This window comes from Terrapene carolina, unplaced genomic scaffold (assembly GCF_002925995.2).
Source record: "Terrapene carolina triunguis isolate 2854851 unplaced genomic scaffold, T_m_triunguis-2.0 Scaffold714, whole genome shotgun sequence".
Classification (NCBI taxonomy): domain Eukaryota; kingdom Metazoa; phylum Chordata; order Testudines; family Emydidae; genus Terrapene; species Terrapene triunguis.
Window position 1 is genome coordinate 14,763,348 of NW_020665065.1, and position 23,921 is coordinate 14,787,268.

The following is a 23,921-nucleotide window of genomic DNA, read 5'->3' on the forward strand; positions in this document are numbered from 1 at the left end:
ATCTTAATAAACAAACAAAAAAAGTTCCTTTAAGCATGTCCTGCCATAAACAAGCCGAGCAAGCAGCTGGTCCTCATTTGAAGAGATGTTCCATCAATCTGAGCAAGAATTTGCAGATCATCCTAATGCAAATATTTCTGGGAAAACAGAAAGCAGCTGTTTATTCTTCTTGATACCTACTAGCAGGAAAATAAAGTCCAGGATGCTTGTATTTCTGCCACAAAGAAAAACGTCCTCTTGGCCTCAAAGTTCATTTGGACTTTGGAAATTGTTTAAAATAAACCAGGCTGCAATTTCCCTCTCCTGCTGTATGTTCCTTCGCTGAACAGCAAGGTGCAATTACAGCCTATAAACAAGGAGGCTGGGCCTGAGCCCAGCTAATATACAGCCTGATAATCCTGGCCTACCTATGGTGTTTGGAGGCAAAAGTCATAGGTTCAGTCATCGCCTGGTGTAAATGGACATACTACTACTGTCCTCAATGAAGCTATACTTATTTACACCAGCTGAGGATCTGGTCCATGGAACACTGAGCTAGTAAAATGGTATTAGGTCCATAACCCGCCTACAAGATAGTGCAAGATTGTTCCCTACTGTACATGTGATAATGTTTTGCCCAGTCTAGTTTTAAATGCCCCAAGTGATACCCCTTCCAGCATTTTTCCAATGCTACAGCCTAATAACTCTCCACTTTCCAGGGGCCCCCTGTCACTAAGCTAAAAGGAACATTATTTTCAAAATAGCAGCACAGAAATACATGGGGTGAGGGGAAGACCAGAAGGGCACAAGTTGACTTAGAAAAAAGGTAGTATCAGATTGTCAGACAAATTCAAAATGTGCACAACTGCATATCTAATTTTCATGTGCAGTGGGAGCTATGATATGAGCAATTTGGGTAAGTTTTCATGAAAAGTCACCTACTTATCACATTGTAGGTATTGTTATCCAGTTCACCTAGTAGCTGTGGTAAGTGTGCACTAAAACTTGTCTGAAAACCTATCCATTTTCAAACCTGAAATTTGCAGCTGCTTAGTTTGTGCTATGTTACATTAAATACAAACGAACAATGGCAGAGCTCTTTCCCTTTGGAAAAATACTGTAACATATCTGATATATTTAATGACATTTAGGTTCAAGCAATGGACAATGGTGTTAACCTAGTAGAGTCAAATCAGAGCTGTTCCCTTGTCATCTCCAGCCAGACGGGTATATAGGCATGATATTACGTCCATGGAAAATTTGAAGCAATTCCCCAAAGAATGCAGAGTTTCTGTTACAATTTTAATGCAAGTGTTACACTCACACAACATATCAGAGAATTTCATACCAGCTCCAATGACATTACATCAGACGAGGAAGCATTTTGTGACTCCTTGTCAGCATTTCCAGTTTCCACAGCAAGCACCTCCAAGCTGAGAAAAGTAAATGGAGCGACAAAAGGGTTTTTGGTTTATGTTAGGGCCAAGTCTGCAATTCGGATGCCAAAAAGCACTAACAGAGGGTCCTCAGGAACCTGGCACTCCAACTCTTGTGAAACACAGGCCAAACACTTGTTCCAAAAAAGCTATAAGCAAAGTGTTGCCATGCAATGAGCCAGATTCTCCCTTGGTGTTACTCTCCTGACTTCAGTGGAGTTATATTTGCTGTACAGTTGAACTGGGGTTTGAGTTGCAGAAGTGCTGAGCATTCACAGCTACAACTGAAGTCAATGAAAGCTGTGCTTTGAACATAAAAACTTCTTTAGAATACTCAGTATTCTGAAAAATCAGGACTTAAGCACCTCAAACTGGGCACCTAAAAATAGTAGACACTTCTGACCTTAATATCTCCGTCTCAGTTCTTCATCTGTAAAATGGAAATAACACCACTCCTTCGCTTCACACAGGTGTTGTGGAAGTAAATTCATTAATATTTGTGAAGTGCTCAGATATCTGGGGATAAGCCCCACAGAAATGCCCATGTGGAAATTAACATTTCTGTTTTCAGAGCAAGTTTTGAATAGCGTTAACTAAATAAAGCCTGGGGCCACACATTAAACAATAAGGCTAAAACAAAATATTGAATATCTGCTTACTCAATGACCACCGTCCCTCCCACGCACTGACTGAGCCAGAGGTCCTGTGGAAAAACACTATGTAATAATATAATTAAAGATGGTATCATAATGCATATGCCCAAAGGGACTAAATCCCAGTTGCATGAGCAACCTTTATGCTCACATTTGCTAAGTTTTGAGGGCTTGACTTTGCAACATTGTTTTAACATTTTTTTCCAGCTTATATCTACACCTCCCTCCTACTGTTGTGAAAAGCCTTCCAAACCTGCCCCCCAAGTTTAAACACATGCAGTGACGCCTGTCTGAGCCTGCAGACAGCCTGAAACAGCAGCTGCCAGAGAGGTGAGTGGCCGCCTGTTTATCTCAAAGGAACAAGATTAACGCTGAAGCCCAAGGAGTAACAGTCACACAGTGAAACTCCCCCCACCTTCCGGCCAGCCCAGCTCTGCCAACACACCCCTTTGCCTTTGGGTTGGGTCTCTTACTTCCCCATTGGCCTCTCCTCCCCCTGCCCTGATTGGTCACTCCCTTTGCACTCTCCTCCCTTCGGGCTCCCCCACTCTCCCTGCAGTTGGTTCCTCCCTCCTGCCCCCTGTCTCCTCCACGTTTGTTCCCCTCGCCCCATCTCACCCCCCCCGGGACGTTCTTTCGCCCCGCCATCCCTCGGGTTTGCCTCTCCCTTCCCCCTCATTCTGTCTTGGTTGAGCTCTTCTCTCCCCCCAGGGGAGAGAATGGTCTCTCCCGCTCCTAGCTCCTCCCTTCCCCCCGCAGGACGCGTGCTGCGCTCCATACTTGGCGATACCTAGCGAACCGCGTTCTGATTGGTTCGGAGGCGGCGATGGGCGGGGCCGAGCGGTAGTGACCCGGATGTGCACTCCTAGGCAACGGGCACGGCGGAAGTGGCAGGGCCGCGGCCTGGCTCAGAGAGAAACCGGACGGGACCGGGAGCCGCCGCTGTTGCTAGAGCCCAGCCCAGCGGAGCCATCATGGTAAGAGGGGCTCGGAGCTGAGGGCCGCCGGAGCGGGGCCGTGCCCCCACGCTTACCCTGGGACCCAGCTCCCCGGGCTCCCTTCTCCCGGGGATTCGGTGGCTGGCGCCCCTCGCTCGGTTCTGTCTCCCGGCCCCCGGGGGCACGTCCCTCCCCTGGTTGTCGCATGGTCCCTTGCTGCCCGGCCCCCTCGCGCTACTCACATCCTTCCCCGTGCAGCCCGGGCTCCTTCCTTCTCCCCGGCGGCCTGGGCCCGTTGTGCTTCCCGCTCCCGGGCGGAGCGGGCATGGGTTCCCTGGGCTCTGAGCAAGTTCTTGGCAGGAGGAGCTGCGGGGTGGGAAGTGAGGGCGGATTTCGTGGCTGGAGCGTAGCGTGGGAAGGGTTGTGACAGGGTTGGACGGTGACTTGGGGAGGGTCTGGGAACAGGTGGCTCCAGGGCCTGCATGATGTGGAGGGAGGTAGGATGGATCCAAGGGGAGGAGGGGGAAGCAGGGAGGTAAGCTTTCAGGGCTGGAGAGTGGTTAGGGGAGGGGTGTTCTGCTAGTGTGATTTGGTGGTCGGGGAAAGATGTGTTAGCAGGTGCCTTGAGGGCTTTCTGGTGTTGCAAGGGGAGAGGCTTGGAGGAGGAAGGAAAGGCTCCATGAGCTGAATGGTGCGTGGCAGATGATGGGCTGGGGACTGTGCACTCATGGTGGTGTGTGGTGTCTGACATAGGGAGTGATTCTCCTCTGTAAACCTTGACCTGAACTTCAGGAAGTTAGAAGGGTGATTTCCCATACAATGGTGAGAATGAGAGTCTTGTTGATGTTTGTAACAGACGAATGAGCTACTGGAGCTCTTTACAGCTGTTGTGGACTACTGCAAAGCTTAATTTCTGAATGCAAAGATTTGAGGAGTCAACAGGGCATGTGTTTTCTTAAAATATTTACTTAGCTTGTTTTACAACTCATTGTCCATTTCTGTTATCACATTCTCAAATGAATGTATACTGTTTAGTCTTTTACAGCTTTTCAGGACTGGTACTCTAATCCTGTGTTTTAAATGGAAGTGTGATTTGTGTCTTTTTACTGAAAAACAAATGTAACTATGCAGCTGTAACTTTTAAAATTAGCTATTGTGATTATATAGTAGCAACCATTAATAAAGGTGGCTGGCTAAATCGTTACTGCTACTTACTTATAAAACTTGAATTGTCATTTTAAGGCTTGGGCTTCTCAGCAAAACATGCAGACTTCTTTATTAAAGTGAACTGAAATTTCATAATTTTAATACCCGATACTAGGAAAACATCTTCAAGGATAAGCTGATCTTTCCTCCTAGGAAAGTCTGTACTTTGCACTAAGAATGTGCAAAATACAGGAAAAGTCAGCTCACTTGCAAGACCATATCATGACTGAAAGTTTTATTTTTTTACATGGATACATAGGTTTGCTCAGTCTTGTATAAGGAGATCTGAGGCCCGTTTAGTGAATGAAATAACCTGTTTCTTCAATATCTTCTGTTTTTTTATTAAAACGGACAGCAATTTTTACTCTTCATAGATTCCATTTGGTACTTCAGATATAAACAAGTACAAGACTGGCAACAGCGACCAAGCTTCTGATGCAGTAGTCAGATTTGCCTGGACAGAGTCTCATTTCTGTGTAGAGCCCCACTTAAGGGAATGCAGCTTCATGTCTGAGGGATGTCCCTGCATTGAGCAGATTGTAAGACTGAGTCCCCAAAGTGGTGGTAGAATAGTTTGAATCTTACAGTTGAAGGTGTAAAGAGAATTAATATAGCTGTATGAAGACTGGTTGAGAAGACACTATTGATGTGCTATCCTAAATGTTGTAGAATAATACTTTGTTTTGGGGACTACTTCTATGCAGCATCAGTATCTGAAACCTTGATTGACGCTTTCAAGAACTTTAAGGCACAATCCTTTATTTTTCTTCAAAGCAGCTGATAAGGACCCTGCACCTGCTGTACAATTTAAATATTTATTTTGTATATTACAGTAGTTTTTAGAGGCCCCAACCAAGACTGAGACCACATTGTAAGTCCTCAGTAGATTGAATCCAGTCATGGCTTGCATAATTAAAAGCTTACTTGCCAGACTACATAAATTCCAATGGTAGCATGTGCAAGGTAGTTGATAAATTATTCTGATTGTGCTCACAAACATCCTCTTTTTTGTTATCTATACCTAATGCAAAGAAGAGTAAACAAAAAATCTGAGTTAACCCCCTCCCCCCAATTAAATAAATATCAATTTAAATTGTCTAGGAATCATTGCCTGCACTTCATCTATTATAATTTTTGAGGTAGCTAAAAAGCACGGCCAATGATGCATGGGCATAACGCTGATACCAGGGTACATGTTCTTGGTGCGCTATTCTAAGTGGCTTAAGATTTTTCACGGAAAGGGCTGTTGTGCAGGCACATTGGTGCTTGACAAATAAATAAGTCTTGGTTTGTGGAGCTGCTAGCAAACCAGTGTTAGGTGGTTTAGTTTTTCTTTTCTCACTTAAGACCTTGTTTCCCAAACTTTTGAAAGCTGATCTCCAACCCCTGTAAGAAAATCAAACCAAGTGACCCCCCTCTTTCAACCCCATCATGTAAGGTTGAAGGCCTACTGTCGTAGGCTATGTCTTCCATGCCCACTGGTTAGTCCTTTGTACCTCATCCTTTGGGAAATATTGACTTATGATTTGGACAGCACATGAGAGCTTCGTAGTCAAATGAAGTGTATAAATTAACTTATCTTAAACTTGCTGAAAATTTGCCTTTGATCAGATTGAGACATTCAGTCTGAAAATCAACTTTTAGTGTTAAAAACCCAAGTAAATGTATGGCAAATACTAAGTCTTCATAATTCCAATGACATTATGTCCTCTTAAGGAATGCCTTCTTGTTTAGCTTGTTGTGCTGTACTGATCTGTAGAATAAAATAATTCATACTCGAAACTAGGGTAATTCAGGCATAACTTCCTCATATTTGGTATAGACGTACTATGGCATTACACTATTCAGCATCCATCTGTAACAGTAAATCTACAGTGTAATAAGTTTAGGCTCTATTTTTAGAGCATTTAGTACTGTACTTGCACGGAGAAATGCCTCCTTTTGGAGGAGGGAGGCATTGCTGCCCTATTAAATTTCTACTTGTACTGTTGTCAACCATGCTTTCTGTCAATCTGCTTTGCTCTGCAATGGACAGCTGATGAGAGCTGTGAGGACACAGAACTACTGTAGTGGTATCTGGATCTGTTACAAGGTTTGAACATGCAACATACCAGTCCAATTCAGGTTTGACTGGGTAGATTCTTGCTTCTGAATATGGTCTAAGCATCTGCATCTATAGTCTCCTTTTACTCTAGTGCTGTTCTATGTACGTAAACTGTAAAACAAAAATAACCCCCTATTCTTCCTTGAATTAGGTTCCATGGGGACCTGAATTTCTCTACCATAGTTACATATCATGATCAGATCATATACATTAATGTGAGTGGGATTTGGTGGTTTTTTACATCTCTCACTTGCTAGAGAATCAGCACTTTTACTGGACGTCTACTATTGTGGAGTATTTTTACAGCATTAATTTTGGGATGCTTAGGCAAATGTCTTGTGGAGTTATGAAAGGCGTTTGTTTTGACCTCGTGGTTAAGGTGGGCTTCAGACTTCTGTGCTAAGTTCTGTTTTCACCTCAACGATACTTATTCAAATTGGAGTGCTTAAAAAAAGATAGATATACATCTTTTTCAGAGAATTTGGAGCGACAGAATTAAAGACGTGTATATGCAACTTAATCAAAAGTTGCCTGTCACTTCCCCTATCATCTCATGGTTTTGTTGTGTGCATGTGCTCAACTGTGGTAGGTTATCAAACCCAAATATCCTATTATACTTGCACCTTTTCAGGCGGCAGGAATGGGTAAGTTTTAAACCAAGAAGTATTCTGATGGGAGAAATATTTAGGACTCTTCATTGACTGGAGCTAGAGAGTACACAAGCAAGTTTATTAGAAATCTTCTATGTTGAAAGAGAGGAGGAATGTGATGTGAAGACTCCAGAGGGGAACTTAACCTCATCAGGTAGTGTAGTGGGGAGTAACTAGGAGTGAAGAAGCAGCTTCCTTTTCCCATGTTCCCCTGCCAGGGATACTGGGGAGTGGAAAAACCCTGTATTTCTCCATTGTTCATAGGGTCCAGAGAGCACAAACGTTTCCAGGCCCAAAGCTTAGTTGTGTTGAAGTTTGAGTGTGCACAATTACAAAAATATTGCATAATTTATAAAAATAAATGTTAAACCTAGAATTTTAATCTGAATTTTTTAAACTAAATGTTTGAAAACACATAAATGCAGTTAATATACCCAGACAACCTAACCTCTGCCCCAGTCATCTAGACAGACTTCTCAAGCTTAACTCCAGCTCAGAGTTGGCTGCCTGGAAATTCTCTTGGACATCGTTAAACTGAATCCCCTCTATAATAATCTAAAAATGAAGAATCTATACTAGTGAACTTCCAAAGGTATGATGAAGTCTGAACTATGGTTGGGTTCTCTTCTAATGATGGTAACTGTGGCAGGTGAAATATAACTGGTAATAGGTAGGTAGTGCTGCTTCTGGTAATTTGGATATTGTGTTAAATTTCAGTTGTAGACTTTGGGTTGCTACTTCATTGACATGTTTCAGAGTGGAAGCATTCCAATTCTTGATGGAAGTATTTTTAAAGCCTTTCCTTAGATTTATAGAGGGCTCTGGGCCTGCTCCCTGCTCAGCTAAGGCAATCTGGGACCCTAGTCCAGTGAAGTGCGGGCACCATGACTTTTGTGGGGGGGATAAGAAATTTTGTTACAACAAACTTTTAAAAAATTAATAATTATAACTTATTAATAGTAAATATTCTTTACATTGAAAAGATTTATTGTAGTTACATGATGCTTCCAAATAACTATGTGACTAGACTGTCACTAGTATAATATTTTTGACTGTCCAAATTGTGGCCAGAACAAAAATTCACTTGAGAATCCGGCACACCACCACATAAGGGTTCCCATGGCCATGCCTTGTTTCTGTGGCTCTAGGCAACCATGGACCTGTCTCCAACCTGAACTAGTAGTGGCAAGTGCCACGCACATGAGCTCACTTCTGGACTTGTGGAGGGGAGTGAGGGACCTGCCACCATTCCTTTTTGAACAGGTTGGGGCATCCCTCTTCATGTGCACTGCAGTCTGTACCAAAGGAAGAAGGTCTCTGACTCCACCCATCTAAGCAGAAGATGCTACATGGGCAACACTACTTCAGCAAGGGCCCTTCCAACTCAGACCTCTGGAGGGGTTGTCTGTGTGTCTTCATTGCAAAGTGAACTAGTTACCAGCCTGTGTGAAAGCAAACTACACCTCCTGCTGTGCTTGCTGGTCCTGGTTGAAAGCACCACTTAAGAGTGAGACTTTTGTATGATGACAAGAAGGGGTTGGGGCAACACCTGAGTAAGAGCCAAGGTTAACTTTGCAATGGAAATATACCCTTAGTAATCCAGAGCCCACTGTTAAAAAAAATTTTTTCCCCCTCCTGTAAGGATATGATCTTGTTTGTTTAGCTGGTACTTGGCTGTCTTTTCAGCTGACGGAGGTACTCAGTTTGAAACTGATATCCTTCTACTAACTTCCCCAGTTATTTTTGTATTGGTGCATACTAGAATTAAAAGTGGTCTGTCGTTACTGCAGAGGACTAGTGGCTGCAGTTTGCTACTCTCCTCCTGCTGTGTTTGTGGCACAGGCAGTAAAAATATTATCTAGACCACTGGCTCTCAACCTTTCCAGAGTACTGTACCCCTTTCAGGAGTCAGATTTGTCTTGCATACCCCCAAGTTTCACCTCACTTAAAAACTACTTGCTTACAAAACCAGACATAAAAATACAAAAGTGTCATAGCACACTACTAATGAAAAATTGCTTACTTTATTATTTTTGCAATATAATTATAAAATCAATTGGAATATAAATATTGTACTTACATTTCAATGTACATAGGGCAGTATAAACAAGTCATTGTGTGACATTTTAGTTTGTACTGACTTCACTAGTGCTTTTTCTGTAGTCTGATGTAAAACTGAGGCCTGGTCTACACTAACCCCCCAATTCGAACTAAGGTACGCAACTTCAACTACGTGAATAACGTAGCTGAAGTCGACGTACCTTTGTTTGAACTTACCGCGGTCCAGACGCGGCAGGCAGGCTCCCCTGTCGACTCCGCGTACTGCTCTCGCCGAGCAGGATTACCGGAGTCGACGGCGAGCACTTCTGGGTTCAATTTATCGCGTCCAGACAAGACGCGATAAATCGAACCCGGAAGTTCGATTGCCAGCCGCCGAACTACCGCGTAAGTATAGACAAGCCCTAAGCAGATATCTAGATGAGTTGATGTACCTCCCTGGAAGACCTCTGTCTAGTACCACTTAGGCAGAGGTGAAACTAAAACAGCTGCTGTTTTTCTCCTAACAGTGCAGTCAGGGCTTATTCTAAATTTTATTCTTCCACTTCTTTGTGGCATGAAACTCATGGTGTGTCAGTCTGTGAAGGGCTAGATAAAGCAATTGCTCATTATGAGTTGCAAAGAAGGTAGTCTAGAAACTTGGTTGCCAGTCAGATTATTCTGCTGACTTGTGGTTTTTTTTAGGTGTACAATAATTGAGGTCTATCAGTGTGGTAAGAAGAGCCAGCAGCCTCCAGAAGTAACGTCTTAAAAAACAAAAACAAAACAAAACAAAAAACACCTAGCTATGATAAGGGTAGGTTTTTCTTAGAAATAAAGCATTCTGTGGTGGAGCACTAAAAGCTCTTTACATAAACTTGGCAGTTGAACAAGACTACTACTCAAGGTATTGTTTCTAGTTTAGCCTTCAGTTTTGTCCAGTTCTTTCTAGCGTCTGTGTCTTTGGATACCTCTATAGAAGGTCATAACTGAAGTCATGCAAGCATAACAGTGCTTCTGCTAAAGTCCTATAAAACAGCAGGTTAGTGGGAAATAGTCTCAGAGGTTGTTTTTAGTTTCTTCTCTTTGAATTGCAAACCCAAGTTGACCTTTGTTCCCACAGCCTGCAGTGGAAAACAGGTTCCAAATATGAAATGCTGATGAGATCATTGCCTTTCTATTTCTTGTAAAAGCAGCAGATTGACCCTATTCTGTCAGATCGCTTCGCACAGACTTCTGTAGCAATGGAAGCTCTTTCTCATGGTTCATTAGTATCAAATAACAAGGCCTAAAACTGAAGGATTTTAATGAGAAGCTCCAAGCAGGTATAAAGTAGTGGGCTCTCTCTGGGTATGTCTACCTTGCAGTTAGACTCCTGTGGCTGGCCTATGGCAGCTGACTTGGGCTCACGGGGCTTGGGCTGCAGGTTGCAATGTATACTTTTGGGCTCAGGTTTGAGCTTGGGCTTTAAGACTGTGAGTTTGGAGGGTCCCAGAGCTTGGGCTGCAGCCTGAGTCTGGAAGCCTATGCTGCAATTAAACAGCCCTATGCCCTGCCCTGCAAGCCTGAGTTAGCTGGCATGGGCCAGCCTTGGGATTTTAATTGTGATGTAGACATACCCTAAAAGGTCTCATGTCTTCTCAAAGTGCTGTCACTCAGTGTTTAGAGGCACATGCCTGGTATTCAAGCTTCTTGCAAACTGAGTTGCACAGGAACTGAGTTGCAGAATTGTCTGCAAGTGTGAACTTACAAGTTTTCGATCTCTTGCATTGAGAGAAAAAAAAGCATAAACTTTCTTTTTCATACACTTAAGCTTTAGGATCAATATCCTGCACTGTTGCAGTAAGATTAAATTGCCTAAAAACCCAGAATACTTTTAGTTTAGAAAGCGTTTACTTCTAAGGCTTTTTCTTCACTGCAAAAGTATGTGGTTTTACATCAAGATAGCCACCTCAAGTCAGAAAACATAGCCAGAGGGACATCATCTTAAAACATAATCAGCTTGAAATTTGTGAAAAGTACTTTGGGTGCTTTATGTGCACATGAATTCCCCTGACAATTCTTTTTGGTTTTACAATCACTATGTAGAGTCCCTCCTTTGCCGCTGTGCGAAAGGCCCCCAAAACAGGAAATGGACTAAACAGGGTGGATGGTGAAGTGTTATTAAATGCACAGGGTACACTTCCTCTAATCTTTGTTTGTAGCGCTAGCAATTGACTAACTTTCACGCAAGTGACTGAATACTTACCAAAATATCTTGCAAGATGACTGTTCAAAACCCATGTAGTTAAGGGCAGTCCTTCTAGGTCAAGTCCTGTAGTTAACATAAGGGCACTGCAGAGATCAAATTGTACATCAAGTAGCTGTTTGAAAATTAATTGAAAATCTGTTAAATTAGAGAGGTAATCCCTCCTAGTTAAACTTGCCAAAAGATGAAATTATGCCAAAAAACCTTCCAGTGTTAAGCATGTGGCTCAAAATAATATCTGAAAAATATCTCCTGAGTAAAGTTGATTTTTGTCATGGTTATTTTTAGTAAAAGTCAGACAGGTTGCAGGCAATAAACAAAAATTCACAAAAGCCTGTGACCTGTTTAGGGGGCGGGCTGACAGCCTGGAGCCTCCCCTTCCCGCCACCTGCAGGAGAGGGGCAGGCTGACAGCCCAGAGCTCCATGATGACATATCCTTGGTCATGAACAGTTTTACAGAGTAAATGCTGGTCCTTCCAGAAGTGCACCTCAGTTCTGTTCTTAATGAGAGTTTTGAACAAGAACCTGTTTCTCTTTTAGAGTATGGGATAGGAGAAAGCTTGTACTCTACCTACAATAGTTGGGCCAAACTAGCTAATATAAGCTAATGCAGGGGTGGGCAACCTTTCAGAAGTGGTGTGCCAAGTCTTCATTTATTCACTCCAATTTAAGGCTTTGTGTGCCAGTAATACATTAATGTTTTTAGAAGGTCTCTTTCTATAAGTCTATAAAATATAACTAAACTATTGTTGTATGTAAAGTAAATAAGGTTTTAAAAATGTTTAAGAAGCTTCATTTAAAATTAAATTAAAATGCAGAGCCCCCTGGACCGTTGGCCAGGACCCGGGCAGTGTGAGTGCCACTGAAAATCAGCTCGTGTGCCGCTTTTGGCACACGTACCATAGGTTGCCTACCCCTGAGCTAATGTCTTCAGAGCCATCAATACGTTTACAGGTATTTTCAAGATTAGGAATATGAGGCCTTTTGTTTTCAGTTTTTGTTTTGTTTAAAATTTTGTGAGAACTTCAGTGTTTATTACAAAAATTAAAAAAGGGTGAAAATAGGTGCAAAAATTAACTTTGGAGTTTTCTAGGTAAGTGTTTGAAGTAAATTACTCTCACCTCCTGTTTGTTTTGTAAACTTTCAAAAAACCCAAACCCATATGTTCTGAAAGGTAGCTGGATAGCATGTTTCATTTTCAACCCATTTTAGCAAGAAAGTAGCTCACTGGTGGCTGGTCTTTTTGTTTTTTGTTTTGTTTTGTTTTTTTTCCAAATGACAACTGGGGTGGGGGAGGGATAGCTCAGTGGTTTGAGCATTGGCCTGCTAAACCCAGGGTTGTGAGTTCGGTCCTTGAGGGGGCCATTTAGGGAACTGGGGTTAAAAAAAAAAAAAAATCTGTCTGGGGATTTGTCCTGCTTTGAGCAGGGGGTTGGACTAGATGATCTCCTGAGGTCCCTTCCAACCCTGATATTCTATGATCCATGCTATCTTTAAAGCTGATAATATGTATGTGGGCATAGCATTGACAAACAGTATGAGCACCAGTGCTGAATACTTCTGAGCTGATTCCCTACTCTGGAAGAGATGGTGGCTTGGTAACCGGGGCCATGTTGGTTTTCAAGCTGCCCTATCTCCTTTCAGAGTGTAGGAGTTTAGAGCTGGGGCCATGGGTGGCCCCCTCCCCCAGAATCCAGATTAGCTCCCCATTCTGCAAAGAGAGATGACAGTTACTGAGCTGCCATCTCTCTTTCTGGATCCCAGAGTTGGGTCCTGGGAGTTGTGGCACTCCCAAAATTCAGATGACAATCAGTAAAAACCAAATAATTGCTTTTATAACATCTCAGAATTTTTTGGTAAAAACATCAATAGTTAGAAGTATTGTAGAAGTCATAAATCTGATAAGTATTTCATTACTAAGTCAAAACCAGGCAGTTGGAGAGATTAACTTCCTTTATCAGGAGACGGAAGGAAGTAGTGTGAGGAATCCATGTCTTTGCAACTTATTAAACTCCGCTATTACTGCTCAGGTCAGTTCTTACATTTCCATTGCTTTGATAAAGTTAAGGCTGGTAAGATTTTGTGACACCACTCTAATTTTCAAAGTTTTTGTGTATTTGTAGTCAGCCACGTCATTAGGTTTTCTAAGCTGTTACAATGAGTGGCAGTAAACTGATATCTAGTGATACTTTGTGAGCAGACTTTAAGAATGGGGCAGAAGAAAAGAGAAATTCAGTACAATGTACTACTAGAGCTATTTGTTGTCAGAATGCTTCACAAATTCTAATTTGGCAGATAACTTCCAGAGCTAAAGGGGAAAAACATTCTTATCAGCTCTGTTATTCACACTCCTTGTTTGCAGTGTTCATGTAGCCATGTTGGTCCCAGACAATCGGAGAGACAAAGTGGGAGAAGTCATTTTTCATTGGAGCAACTTCTGTTGGTTTTGAGCTACACAGAGCTCTTGGTCACATCAAGAAGACATAAGGTCTCAACTGGAGCTCTGATAGTTAGAGATTAGCTTAAGCCCTGAAACAAGAGGTTTAATATCCCTTCCAGAATTCATTAGCATTTGCTCTTATAACTCTGGGTGTTCTTGTTATCCATATAAATGTCCGGACTCTCTGAATTTTGAAGACGAGCTTACCAATGACTTCCTGTGGCAATGAGTTTCACAGTCTAATTACCCATGAGTGTCCTTATCAGTGTTGAATTTGCTACCTTTTAATTTCATTGTCCCCTTCTTATGTTATGAGACAGGGAAAACAGATGCTCCTGTTTTTCCCCCCCCTCTATATTCATTTTACATATTTGTGTTTTGTTAGTGTTCTTGCTAAAGTAAACTATCCCAATCTCTTCATGTGAGTTTTTCCAGACCATTCTGTGAGCCCGATTTAGTTCTGCAATATCCCTTTTAAGTTGGAGTGACTAGTACTGTATGCTGTATTCCAGATGAGGTTACACTGTTGATTTATATACAGGCATTATAGTTTTCCATATTCTCGATCCCATTCCTTATGCATCCTTAACGTGATGTTTGCTTTTTTGACTGCAGCGGTCTTCATTGAGTCCTCTATAATGACTCCCAGGTTACAAAGCAATATCTTAACACTTCCTCCCTCCCCTCTCCCACAAAAGCGCATATGCTAAAAGTTTGAAAATACCTGATCTAGATTACACCTCTTCACAACTACTATGTTGCCCCAATAATTGGCATGAGATCAGTGCTATGCATCTGCACACAGCATGTGGCACATCTTCAACAGTAGTGGAGTTAAACTGTCTTAGGATATTTTTGGTTTTGAGCTAATGCTCTTGCTGGTCAGCCGTTCTGTACAGAGGCAGCACCACAAATCTGATCTTGGGGGAGAGAGATAGAGGTTAAGGATTGTCCATATTAGAAATGCTACAGTGCTTCAATGTAGGTGCTATTTACACTGACGGGAGTGGTTCTCCCATTGGTTTAGGTAATCCACTTCCCTGAGAGGCATTTGTGATGGTTTTCCCCCGTGGGGTGCCACCTGGAACTGGGCTACCACTGAGCCCCCTGGCCCACCAGCCTGGGCTCCCTCTCACTATATTGCTGTGACAAGCTGCAAAGCCCTCCAAGCCTGCACTTTCATCAGCATTCACACAGGTAGGGACACAGAGAGCCTGCATGTAACTGCAGCTAGGTAACCACTAGCCTCCCAGCCTAGGACCCCAGAGCAGTACTGTCCTGCCCAGATCAAATCTGGCCAGTATGTGGGTTTAACACCTGGTCCGCCTCTCCCTCAATGTGAAAAGGCCCATGCACGCTTGTGGTAACCAAGCTGAGATTTTCTCCAGACACCTTAGTCAAATGCACACTGGTTTGGATTAAAACCTAAAATAAGTTTATTAACTACAAAAAGATAGATTATAAGTGATAGCAAACCAATTAAAGCAGATTACCTGCTAAATAAACACACATGCAAACTGATCTTAACATACTAGACAGAATCATAGAATATCAGGAGATCATCTAATCCAACCCCCTGCTCAAAGCAGAACCAATCCCAAGACAGATTTTTGCCCCAGATCCCTAAATGGCCCCCTCAAGGATTGAACTCTCAACCCTGGGTTTAGCAGGCCAGGGCTCAAACCACTGAGCTGGTAGGATATGCATTAGCAAATTCTCACCCCGAATGATAAACAGGCTGGCATATTCTTAAGGCACAAACTGCCTTTGCTATGCAACTTTGGTTTCCCAGGTTTTCAAACACAGGCTAGAAATCCCGTTAGCCTGAGACCATCACTTCCCCCAGTTTAGTCTTTGTTCCTCAGGTGTGTTGTTGTAGGGAGAGTGAGGTACTATCATGATGTCCTTTTCCCCCTTTTATATCTTTTGCTTTGACCTGGGTCAAACATTTCCCATTGTGTAGTGCTATCTTTGCGAGTTTTCTATTGTACACTGTTCTGGGGTAATCCTTGTGCTTGTGTGCATTTCCTCAATAAGTCATTAACATTGTTTGGCCTTTTTACTCTTGTACCTGAAAGGCTGCTTGTGCGTGGTTTTCAACCTCACAACATGTTTCTGTAACACATACGTAGCCAAACTTCATAACTTCACATACGATAACACATACAATCCAACGAGATATTACTGTCTAGCAGATCAAGACTTTTTAGAATGATACCTCATGTGTTTTGCACAAAGTATGCCTTATCCTAATGACATGACAATGTTGAATAAGGGGGTGCCAGAGTGTCACCGTGGTAGTTAGGTAGATGGAAGTATTCTGTCAACATAGCTCTGACCACAGTGGGGGTTAGGTCGGCTTAACTTCGTCATTCAGGGGTGTGAAAAGTTCACCCCCCCGCATGACGTAATGTAGCTGGGATGACCTAATGTTTAGTGTAGACCAGACCTTAGAAAGCATGGAGAGAAATACAGTAGAGAGAGAGAGGTGTAGTATGAAAATACTACGTTAAGAGGATACTGTTAGGCTTGCACAGTCAATCTCAAAAGTTAGGAAATTAAAGAATTAAGGCTGCCTGTGCAACCTTAATTCGGCCCTCTTGAGCCTATGCCTTGTGATATTCTTTATTTACATGATCACATACTATATTTCCACATGTGGACTGTACTCATTCAGTGAGCAGCAATTCAATGTTTTTTTTTCTTTGTTCAGCATGTGTCTGTGCCTTATTTACTGTTCACTGTTTAAACCCTGCTTCAAAGACAGAACTACTGATTTCTTCATGGGTTTTTCTGTGTTACTCATCAGTATAGTATCTGAGAGCATCACAAACATTAATTCACTTATTTTCACAAGATCCCTGTGAGATGAGTGGATTTTATCCCCATTTATAGACTAAGGTTAAAAAAAAAAACCTAAACGTTGAGTGCCCAATCCGAGGTTTATATAGTCTGACTTTTTTCCAGAATACTTTATATTCTGCTGTATAATTAAGCTCAACCTTAATTATGGCATTACCTAACTCTCCCAGTCTATTCTCCCACCCCTTCTGTAGCTGTGGTTCTTGTCCCCTCTACAGTTGAACTAGATAACTTTTGAGTATCTCTTGAGACTCTTTGCTCTCAGTTCTAGGGCCCAGCTTTCAGCAGACCAGAGCTGTAACTGCAGTCAAAGTCCTGCTCAGGCTGGAGTCTGCCTAGTGCAGGTAGAATCTTCAGGGAATTCAGTTGTAAAGCTCTCACTAGCACTGAACATGTGCCAATTGCTGTTTTTCAGAGGCTTATAACTTAGCCAGGTTTGATTGGATTTTCATGGGTATGGCAAAAGGAACCTCCCTATCACAAAGGCTTACATCCCTGCCACAGGTCAATTCCCTGCTCCAAAGCATGGAGGCACAAGAGACTCTCAAAGCAAAGGTCATCAGAATTTAACATGGGCAAAACATATTTTTCTCGAATCTTGTTCTCAGAAATAGCTGAACTACTCTGGCTATAACTTTCATAAAAAAATTCAGCCTGAGGAAGACAACCACTATGGAAAACTTCAGCCCAACTGGTTAGTTTGGCAAAATTTTATAAGCAACTGAAAATGGGGTCTTATAATGGAAAAGTGTCAGGCAGCCTTAATATTGGTGGTGCTGCTAGCCCTGGCTGTAGTAACTTAATGCATCTGACAAGTGTTAACAATTGTGGTTCCTAGAAGGCAACACTCTAAAAGATCGCTTTGTTGTCAGGAGACTTCCTAAAGCCCACTCTCTTGCAGCCTTTGGTTTCTTTTTATAGATGACAGCTGCTCCTTACCAAAATACTCGTAACTAAAACAACTTGTTATTTTGATAGATACACACCTCATCAGATCTCTCCTAGTTCATACCAAAGCCTAACAAATATATGAAGCATTTGCAGGTGTTCTAAATACTGCTATCTCAAGATGGCATTCTGGTCTACCTTTGCCTTAAGTTCAGTGTGGCTAATGTCTCTGTTTGATATTTGGAGAACATATTCTTTAGCAGTTAGCAAAATGTTCCATGTTTTGTACAGAAGATACTTCCAAAACTGTTGTGATGTCCATTTGTTCTCTAGTTGAGTCAGCAGGAGTAACAGATTTAATTTCCAAGGTCTATCGTCCTGGACCACTGTGAAGGTCTCATGGATGCTGGTAGAGGGCTGCACAGTGGAGTAATATTGAGGGACTGTAAATGGAGTTCTGGCAAACATATCCAGTATTAATTGATATAGTGCTACATTTGGTTAAAGTGTGTAGCCAATTGATTGACTACACTTGCAGTTTGATATTAATGTTCAAGAGACTTAACCAAGCTCAGCCAAATTTGTCTGAAGACAAAGCAGTATAGGAAAGAAAGTTAATACAGTTAACCCATCCCAGGAAGCAGATTCTCACAGCACGTTCAGTTTATTTTGCACAGAAGCTGTGCTCCCTGGGTTATACCCCTAAAACCACTTACATATAGGGTGCCTGGTTGCAAGTTAGATATCACTTTTTACATCATACAAGATTATTTCCCACTTGCCTTGTTTTTCTGGTACCTGATGTACACCTTCTATCTCTTGTTTTCAAACATACTACCAAACTGGAAGGCATTTCATACATATAGCAGGGTAAAGCATTAATGAATCTTGCCTTACAGGTTTCCTATCCACCTAGGCCAAGTACTAAGTTGTACTGTCACAAGGTATTGTGGGATACTTAGCATAAATGAGCAAGAGTAAGCATAATACAATTTAGCATGATTACCCAATACACAATTCATATCCTGCACATAATACCTATGAATGTGGTGTGTGTGTGAGAGACCTAGATACGTTGGCTAACAGCCATAAATTTTCATTATTTGCAGTGTTGTAACCATGTTGTCCCAGGATATTAGAAGTTGGTCCAATGAGAGATGCCATCTGACCCACCTTGTTTCTTAAATTTTCATGGCAGCTTAGATATGTTCCCTATCCAAAGAGCTTACATCTGATAATACACAGGGCAACAGTTAAGTGAGAGTGCAAAGGATTCCTAGAAGAAGTGGGTTTTAATCAGAAATTTGAAGGGATGAGGATGAGTGCTTGATGGACAGGAAATAAGCAATTGTTCAGTGCACATGGGGCAGCATGAAAAGCAAAGAAGAGTGGACGAGAAGATTAGGAGGCATAGTGGCCTGTTTATCTTAACTTCCGCCCCCACCCCAACAGATCTATCCTAGGGTATGTCTACACTACGAGGGTAATTCGATTTTACTTAAATCGAATATGTGGAATCGATATTGCAAAGTCGAACGTGTGTGTCCACACTAAGGACACACTAAGGACAGTAATTCGACTTTGTGAGTCCACACTAACGGGGCGAGCGTCGATATTGGAAGCGGTGCACTGTGGGCAGCTATCCCACAGTTCCCGCAGTCCCCTCTGCCCATCGGAATTCTGGGTCGAGCCGCCAATGCCTTCTGGGTAAAAAAAATTTGTCGTCATCCGTCTGTCACTAACGCCCTCCCTCCCTCCATGAAAGCGCCGGCGGGAAATCAGTTCGCGCACTTTTCTGGTCAGTGACAGCGCGGACGCCACAGCACTGCGATCATGGATCACGCTGCGACCATCGCTGCACTTGTGGCCGTTCTCAACACCTCGCAGCTTATCATACACCTTTCCCTGAGGCAGATGCAGAGAAATCGGGCGAGGAGGCTACGGCACCGCCGTGAGAGCCTGAAGTCGGAGAGTGGCACAGAGCTGTCAGAAACCACGAGCCCCAGCGCCCAGGACATCACGGTGGCAATGGGGCATGTGGATTTTGTTGAACGGCGATTCTGGGCCCGGGAAACAAGCACGGACTGGTGGGACCGTATAGTGCTTCAGGTCTGGGATGAATCCCAGTGGCTGCGAAACTTTCGCATGCGGAAGGGGACTTTCCTCGAACTTTGTGAGTTGCTGTCCCCTGCCCTGAAGCGCAAGGACACCCGCATGCGAGCAGCCCTCACTGTCCAGAAGCGAGTGGCCATAGCCCTCTGGAAGCTTGCAACGCCGGACAGCTACCGGTCAGTCGCGAACCACTTTGGTGTGGGCAAATCTACCGTGGGGGTTGTTGTCATGCAAGTAGCCAAGGCAATCGTGAAGGTACTGCTCCCAAAGGTAGTGACCCTGGGAAACGCGCAGGTCATCATAGATGGCTTTGCCGCGATGGGATTCCCAAACTGCGGTGGGGCTATCGATGGGACTCACATCCCTATCCTGGGACCGGACCACCAGGCCAGCCAGTACATCAATAGAAAGGGCTACTTTTCAATGGTGCTGCAAGCACTGGTGGACCATCGGGGACGGTTTACAAACATCTACGTCGGATGGCCGGGCAAGGTTCATGACGCTCGCGTGTTCAGGAACTCTGGTCTGTTTAGACGGCTGCAGGAAGGTATTTACTTCCCAGACCACAAAATAACTCTTGGGGATGTGGAGATGCCTACAGTCATCCTCGGGGACCCAGCCTACCCGCTAATGCCCTGGCTCATGAAGCCCTATACTGGCGCCCTGGACACAGAAAAAGAACTGTTCAACTACCGGCTGAGCAAGTGCAGAATGGTAGTGGAGTGTGCTTTTGGCCGTCTCAAAGGGAGATGGAGAAGCTTACTGACTCGCTGTGATCTCAGTGAAACCAATATCCCCATCGTTATTGCAGCTTGCTGTGTGCTCCACAATCTGTGTGAGAGCAAGGGGGAGACCTTTATGGCGGGGTGGGAGGTTGAGGCAAATAGCCTGGCTGCTGATTACGTCCAGCCAGACAGCCGGGCCATTAGAAGATCCCAGCGGCACGCCCTGTGCATCCGGGAGGCTTTGAAAGCTAGGTTCCTGAGTGAGCAGGGCAACCACTGACTTTTCAGTTTGTGGACAGAAAAGCTGAACCTGCCCCCGTTTCTTTACCCAGTTCATTTTGACTATCCTCTCCAGTTACATACCCCCTTCACCCCCTTCCCCTTCCCAAAAAATAAAATCATTTCGATTTTGTTAATGAACACCGTTGTCTGTGTTGCTGTTTTCGCGGGAATATTTTAAACCGGGGACGCAGACTGTGGCGGGGGGCGGGTTCAGTGTTCTGATGCAAATGATGCTTCTAAACTCCCGGAATGCCAGGCTCCGCACTGGTGGACTGGTTATTTCAATGGAGAACATGAAAAACACCTCCCAGACTGACCAGGGTAACCAGTGACTGCACTGTGTATGTGTCCTGATGCTGGACCTGACACCGCCTCTGTACCCTGCTAAAGGTCACTGTCCTGCCCAATTACCAAGCCCCTTCCCCCCCTCCAGACAGACTCTCCCTCAAAAGAACCTGACTGAAACAGTAATGGAGAGAAACAAACATTTTATTGCGAACCAGACATGAAACGTGGGGGGTGAAACTTGGACGGGGGCTTGTGTGAGGTGGGTAGGAAAGGACTTATGAAATTTTGGGGAATGTCAGCCTTCTAGTGCTAGAGCAGTCTGCAGGGGTTGACTGAAAGTTTTAACGGCCCTTGCCGCCCCTCCTTCTTTGGAGTTTGGGTGAGGGTGGTGTGGGACTTGGTGGCGGGTGAGGGCGGTTACAGATAGACTGCAGCGGGGCTCTGTCCTCCTGCCTCCGGTCTTGCAGAACATCCACAAGGCGCCGGAGCGTGTCCGTTTGCTCCCTCATTAGTCCAAGCAGCTTTTCAGTAGCCTGTTGGTCCTCCTGACGCCACCTCTCCTCCCGTTCCATGACTGCTCGGTGCATTTGTGACAAGTTCTCCCTCCACTGTGTCTGCTGGGCTGCCTGGGCTCGGGAGCATCCCATTAGTTCTGAGAACATGTCTTCACGCGTCTTCTTCTTCCTCCGCCTAATCTGCGCTAGCCTCTGGGAGTGTGCTGACAGGCTGGGTTGGGAGACAGTCGCAGATGTGTCTGTGTGAATTGTGAAAAGGGAGTGAATTCCTGAGACAGATAAATGAAATTGTATACAAAGAACCTAGTCTTTCTCTGTGAACAAGACCATGCACTGCACCTCTCACATGCGCACTCAGGACAAGGTCGAATTTTCGGCCGTCGCCTTCAGTGCCTGTGGACTTGCGGAGGTCTTGGAGTGATCTGAGAAGCGTGGCTGGAGACCTGAACTTCTGGAGCGGGCAATAATGGTAAGCCGCAGACTTGTGGCTGCTTAAAACTCCAGCAGTAGCACTGGCCTCCTTTCACATTGAAAGCAATGCCAGTCTCTGCTGCCAGCAATCAGGACAGCATCAACTCTGCCCCTGTCCCACCCCCTCGCGGCTGTCCCAGGGAAAGATCCCTGTATGCTGCCCCTCTCCCTCCACCGCGTGGCTGTAAAGCAGTCCCAATACTAACATTCCCCTCCCTAATTCAAAGCAGGGCGTCATGAGCGACATCACCCTTCTGAGGATCCCGGACACCCAGAGAGAACGCATGCTGCGGGAAAGCATGCAGAAACCGGGGCCGTATGCCGCCATGCTATGTCGGGCCATGATCCCGGAGTACTTGATTGTGGCGTGGAGGGGGCATGTCTGCTACCACGGAGGGCCCACTAAGATCGCCCTACCCCGGAACCTGATCAACAGGCTTGAGCTCTACCTCCACGAGACCTACGAGGAGTTCTCCTACGAGGATTTCTCGTCGATCCCCGGCCACATTGACCGGATTTTCGCGTAGGTGCACTGGGACTATGGAGTGGAGCGTCTTGGGCCTGGGAATCATGGAGTAACGGACATTGTGAAAATTTTTTAAAACACTTGGGACTAAATTGAGAAGAGCCTAAGACAGAGAAATCATGAAAACCCATTTGTTACCTTTGTAAATATTCCTGTTTTGTACCTGATTATTTTTTTACTAGTTTACAGAACTTTTATAAATGTACATTGTTAATAGTATAACTATTACCGTTCTGTTTTAAATAAATGTTTACATGTTTACAGCACTTACTGCTTGATCCTTCCCCTGATTCTGTGTCCGGGGTAAGGGATGGGGACGGTTGGTACGGGATCTCGGTAAGGGTGATGAAGAGCTCCTGGCTGTCGGGGAAATCAGCGGTGCCAGCGCTGTCGACTGCCTCGTCCTCCTCATCTCCTTCTTCATCTTCCCCGTCCGCTGTCATGTCCGACGAGGAACCGGCCGCGGACATGATCCCATCCTCGGAGTCCACGGTCAGGGGTGGGGTAGTGGTGGCGGCCGCTCCCAGGATGGAATGCAGTGCCTCGTAGAAACGGGATGTGTGGGGCTGGGATCCGGAGCGTCCGTTAGCCTCTTTGGTTTTTTGGTAGCCTTGTCTCAGCTCCTTGATTTTCACGCGGCACTGCGTTGCATCCCGGCTGTAGCCTCTCTCTGCCATGGCTTTGGAGATCTTCTCGTAGATCTTAGCATTCCTTCTTTTGGAGCGCAGCTCTGAAAGCACGGACTCATCGCCCCACACTGCGATGAGATCCAAGACTTCCCGATCAGTCCATGCTGGGGCCCTCTTTCTATTAGATTGCACGGCCATCTCTGCTGGAGAGCTCTGCATAGTTGCCACTGCTGCTGAGCTCCCCTCGATGTCCAAAGAGGAACTGAGATTCAAACTGCCCAGACAGGAAAATGAAAATGAATTCAAATTTTCCCGGGGGTGTGGCTGGTCAGAGCATCCGAGCTCTGACTGCAGTCCAGAGCGTCAACAGAGTGGTGCACTGTGGGATAGCTCCCGGAGCTATTACCGTCGATTTCCATCCACACCTAGCCTAATTCGATATGGCCATGTCGAATTTAGCGCTAATCCTCTCGTTGGGGAGGATTACAGAAATCGATTTAAAGAGAGCTTTATGTCGAACTAAATGGCTTCCTGGTGTGGACGGGTGCAGGGTTAATTCGATATAACGGCGCTAAAGTCGACATAAAAGCCTAGTGTAGACCAGGCCCTAGAGAGTGAGATTAAATCAGCAACTTTTCAGAAAGTCAGTTGGACTGCTTTATTAATACAATTATTTATCTGGTTAAGTGTTTGGTGGATCAGGGCCGTAACTTTTTTTGTTTGTTTGGTTTTGACTTTACCTATAGCAGTCTTACAAAATTCATGACTTCGTACTAGTAGAAGTATCTAACAAAATCGGCACGTTGTTGCAATTTTAGATTAAAAATTGATTAGTATAATTTTTCAAATTTAGTTTTACAAAGCTTTGGCCTGATTTTAAATCAGTGCATTTAAAAAAACCAAAACTTAAATCATGCTTTAAAATCAGTGA

The 23,921-nt window shown here is 44.2% G+C and overlaps 1 protein-coding gene across 2 annotated transcripts in view; it reads left to right on the forward strand.

Moving 5' to 3' along the window:
• The first annotated feature begins 2,932 nt into the window (after nt 1–2,932).
• Nucleotides 2,933–23,921, forward strand: part of CAPZB (capping actin protein of muscle Z-line subunit beta) — a 120,723-nt gene continuing 99,734 nt past the window's right edge. For both annotated transcript variants that reach the window (XM_026659951.2, XM_026659950.1), the window contains exon 1: nt 2,933–3,045. In XM_026659951.2, the coding sequence (XP_026515736.1) occupies nt 3,043–3,045 (3 nt within the window). In that variant the 5' untranslated portion in view covers nt 2,933–3,042. The remainder of the gene's footprint in view (nt 3,046–23,921) is intronic.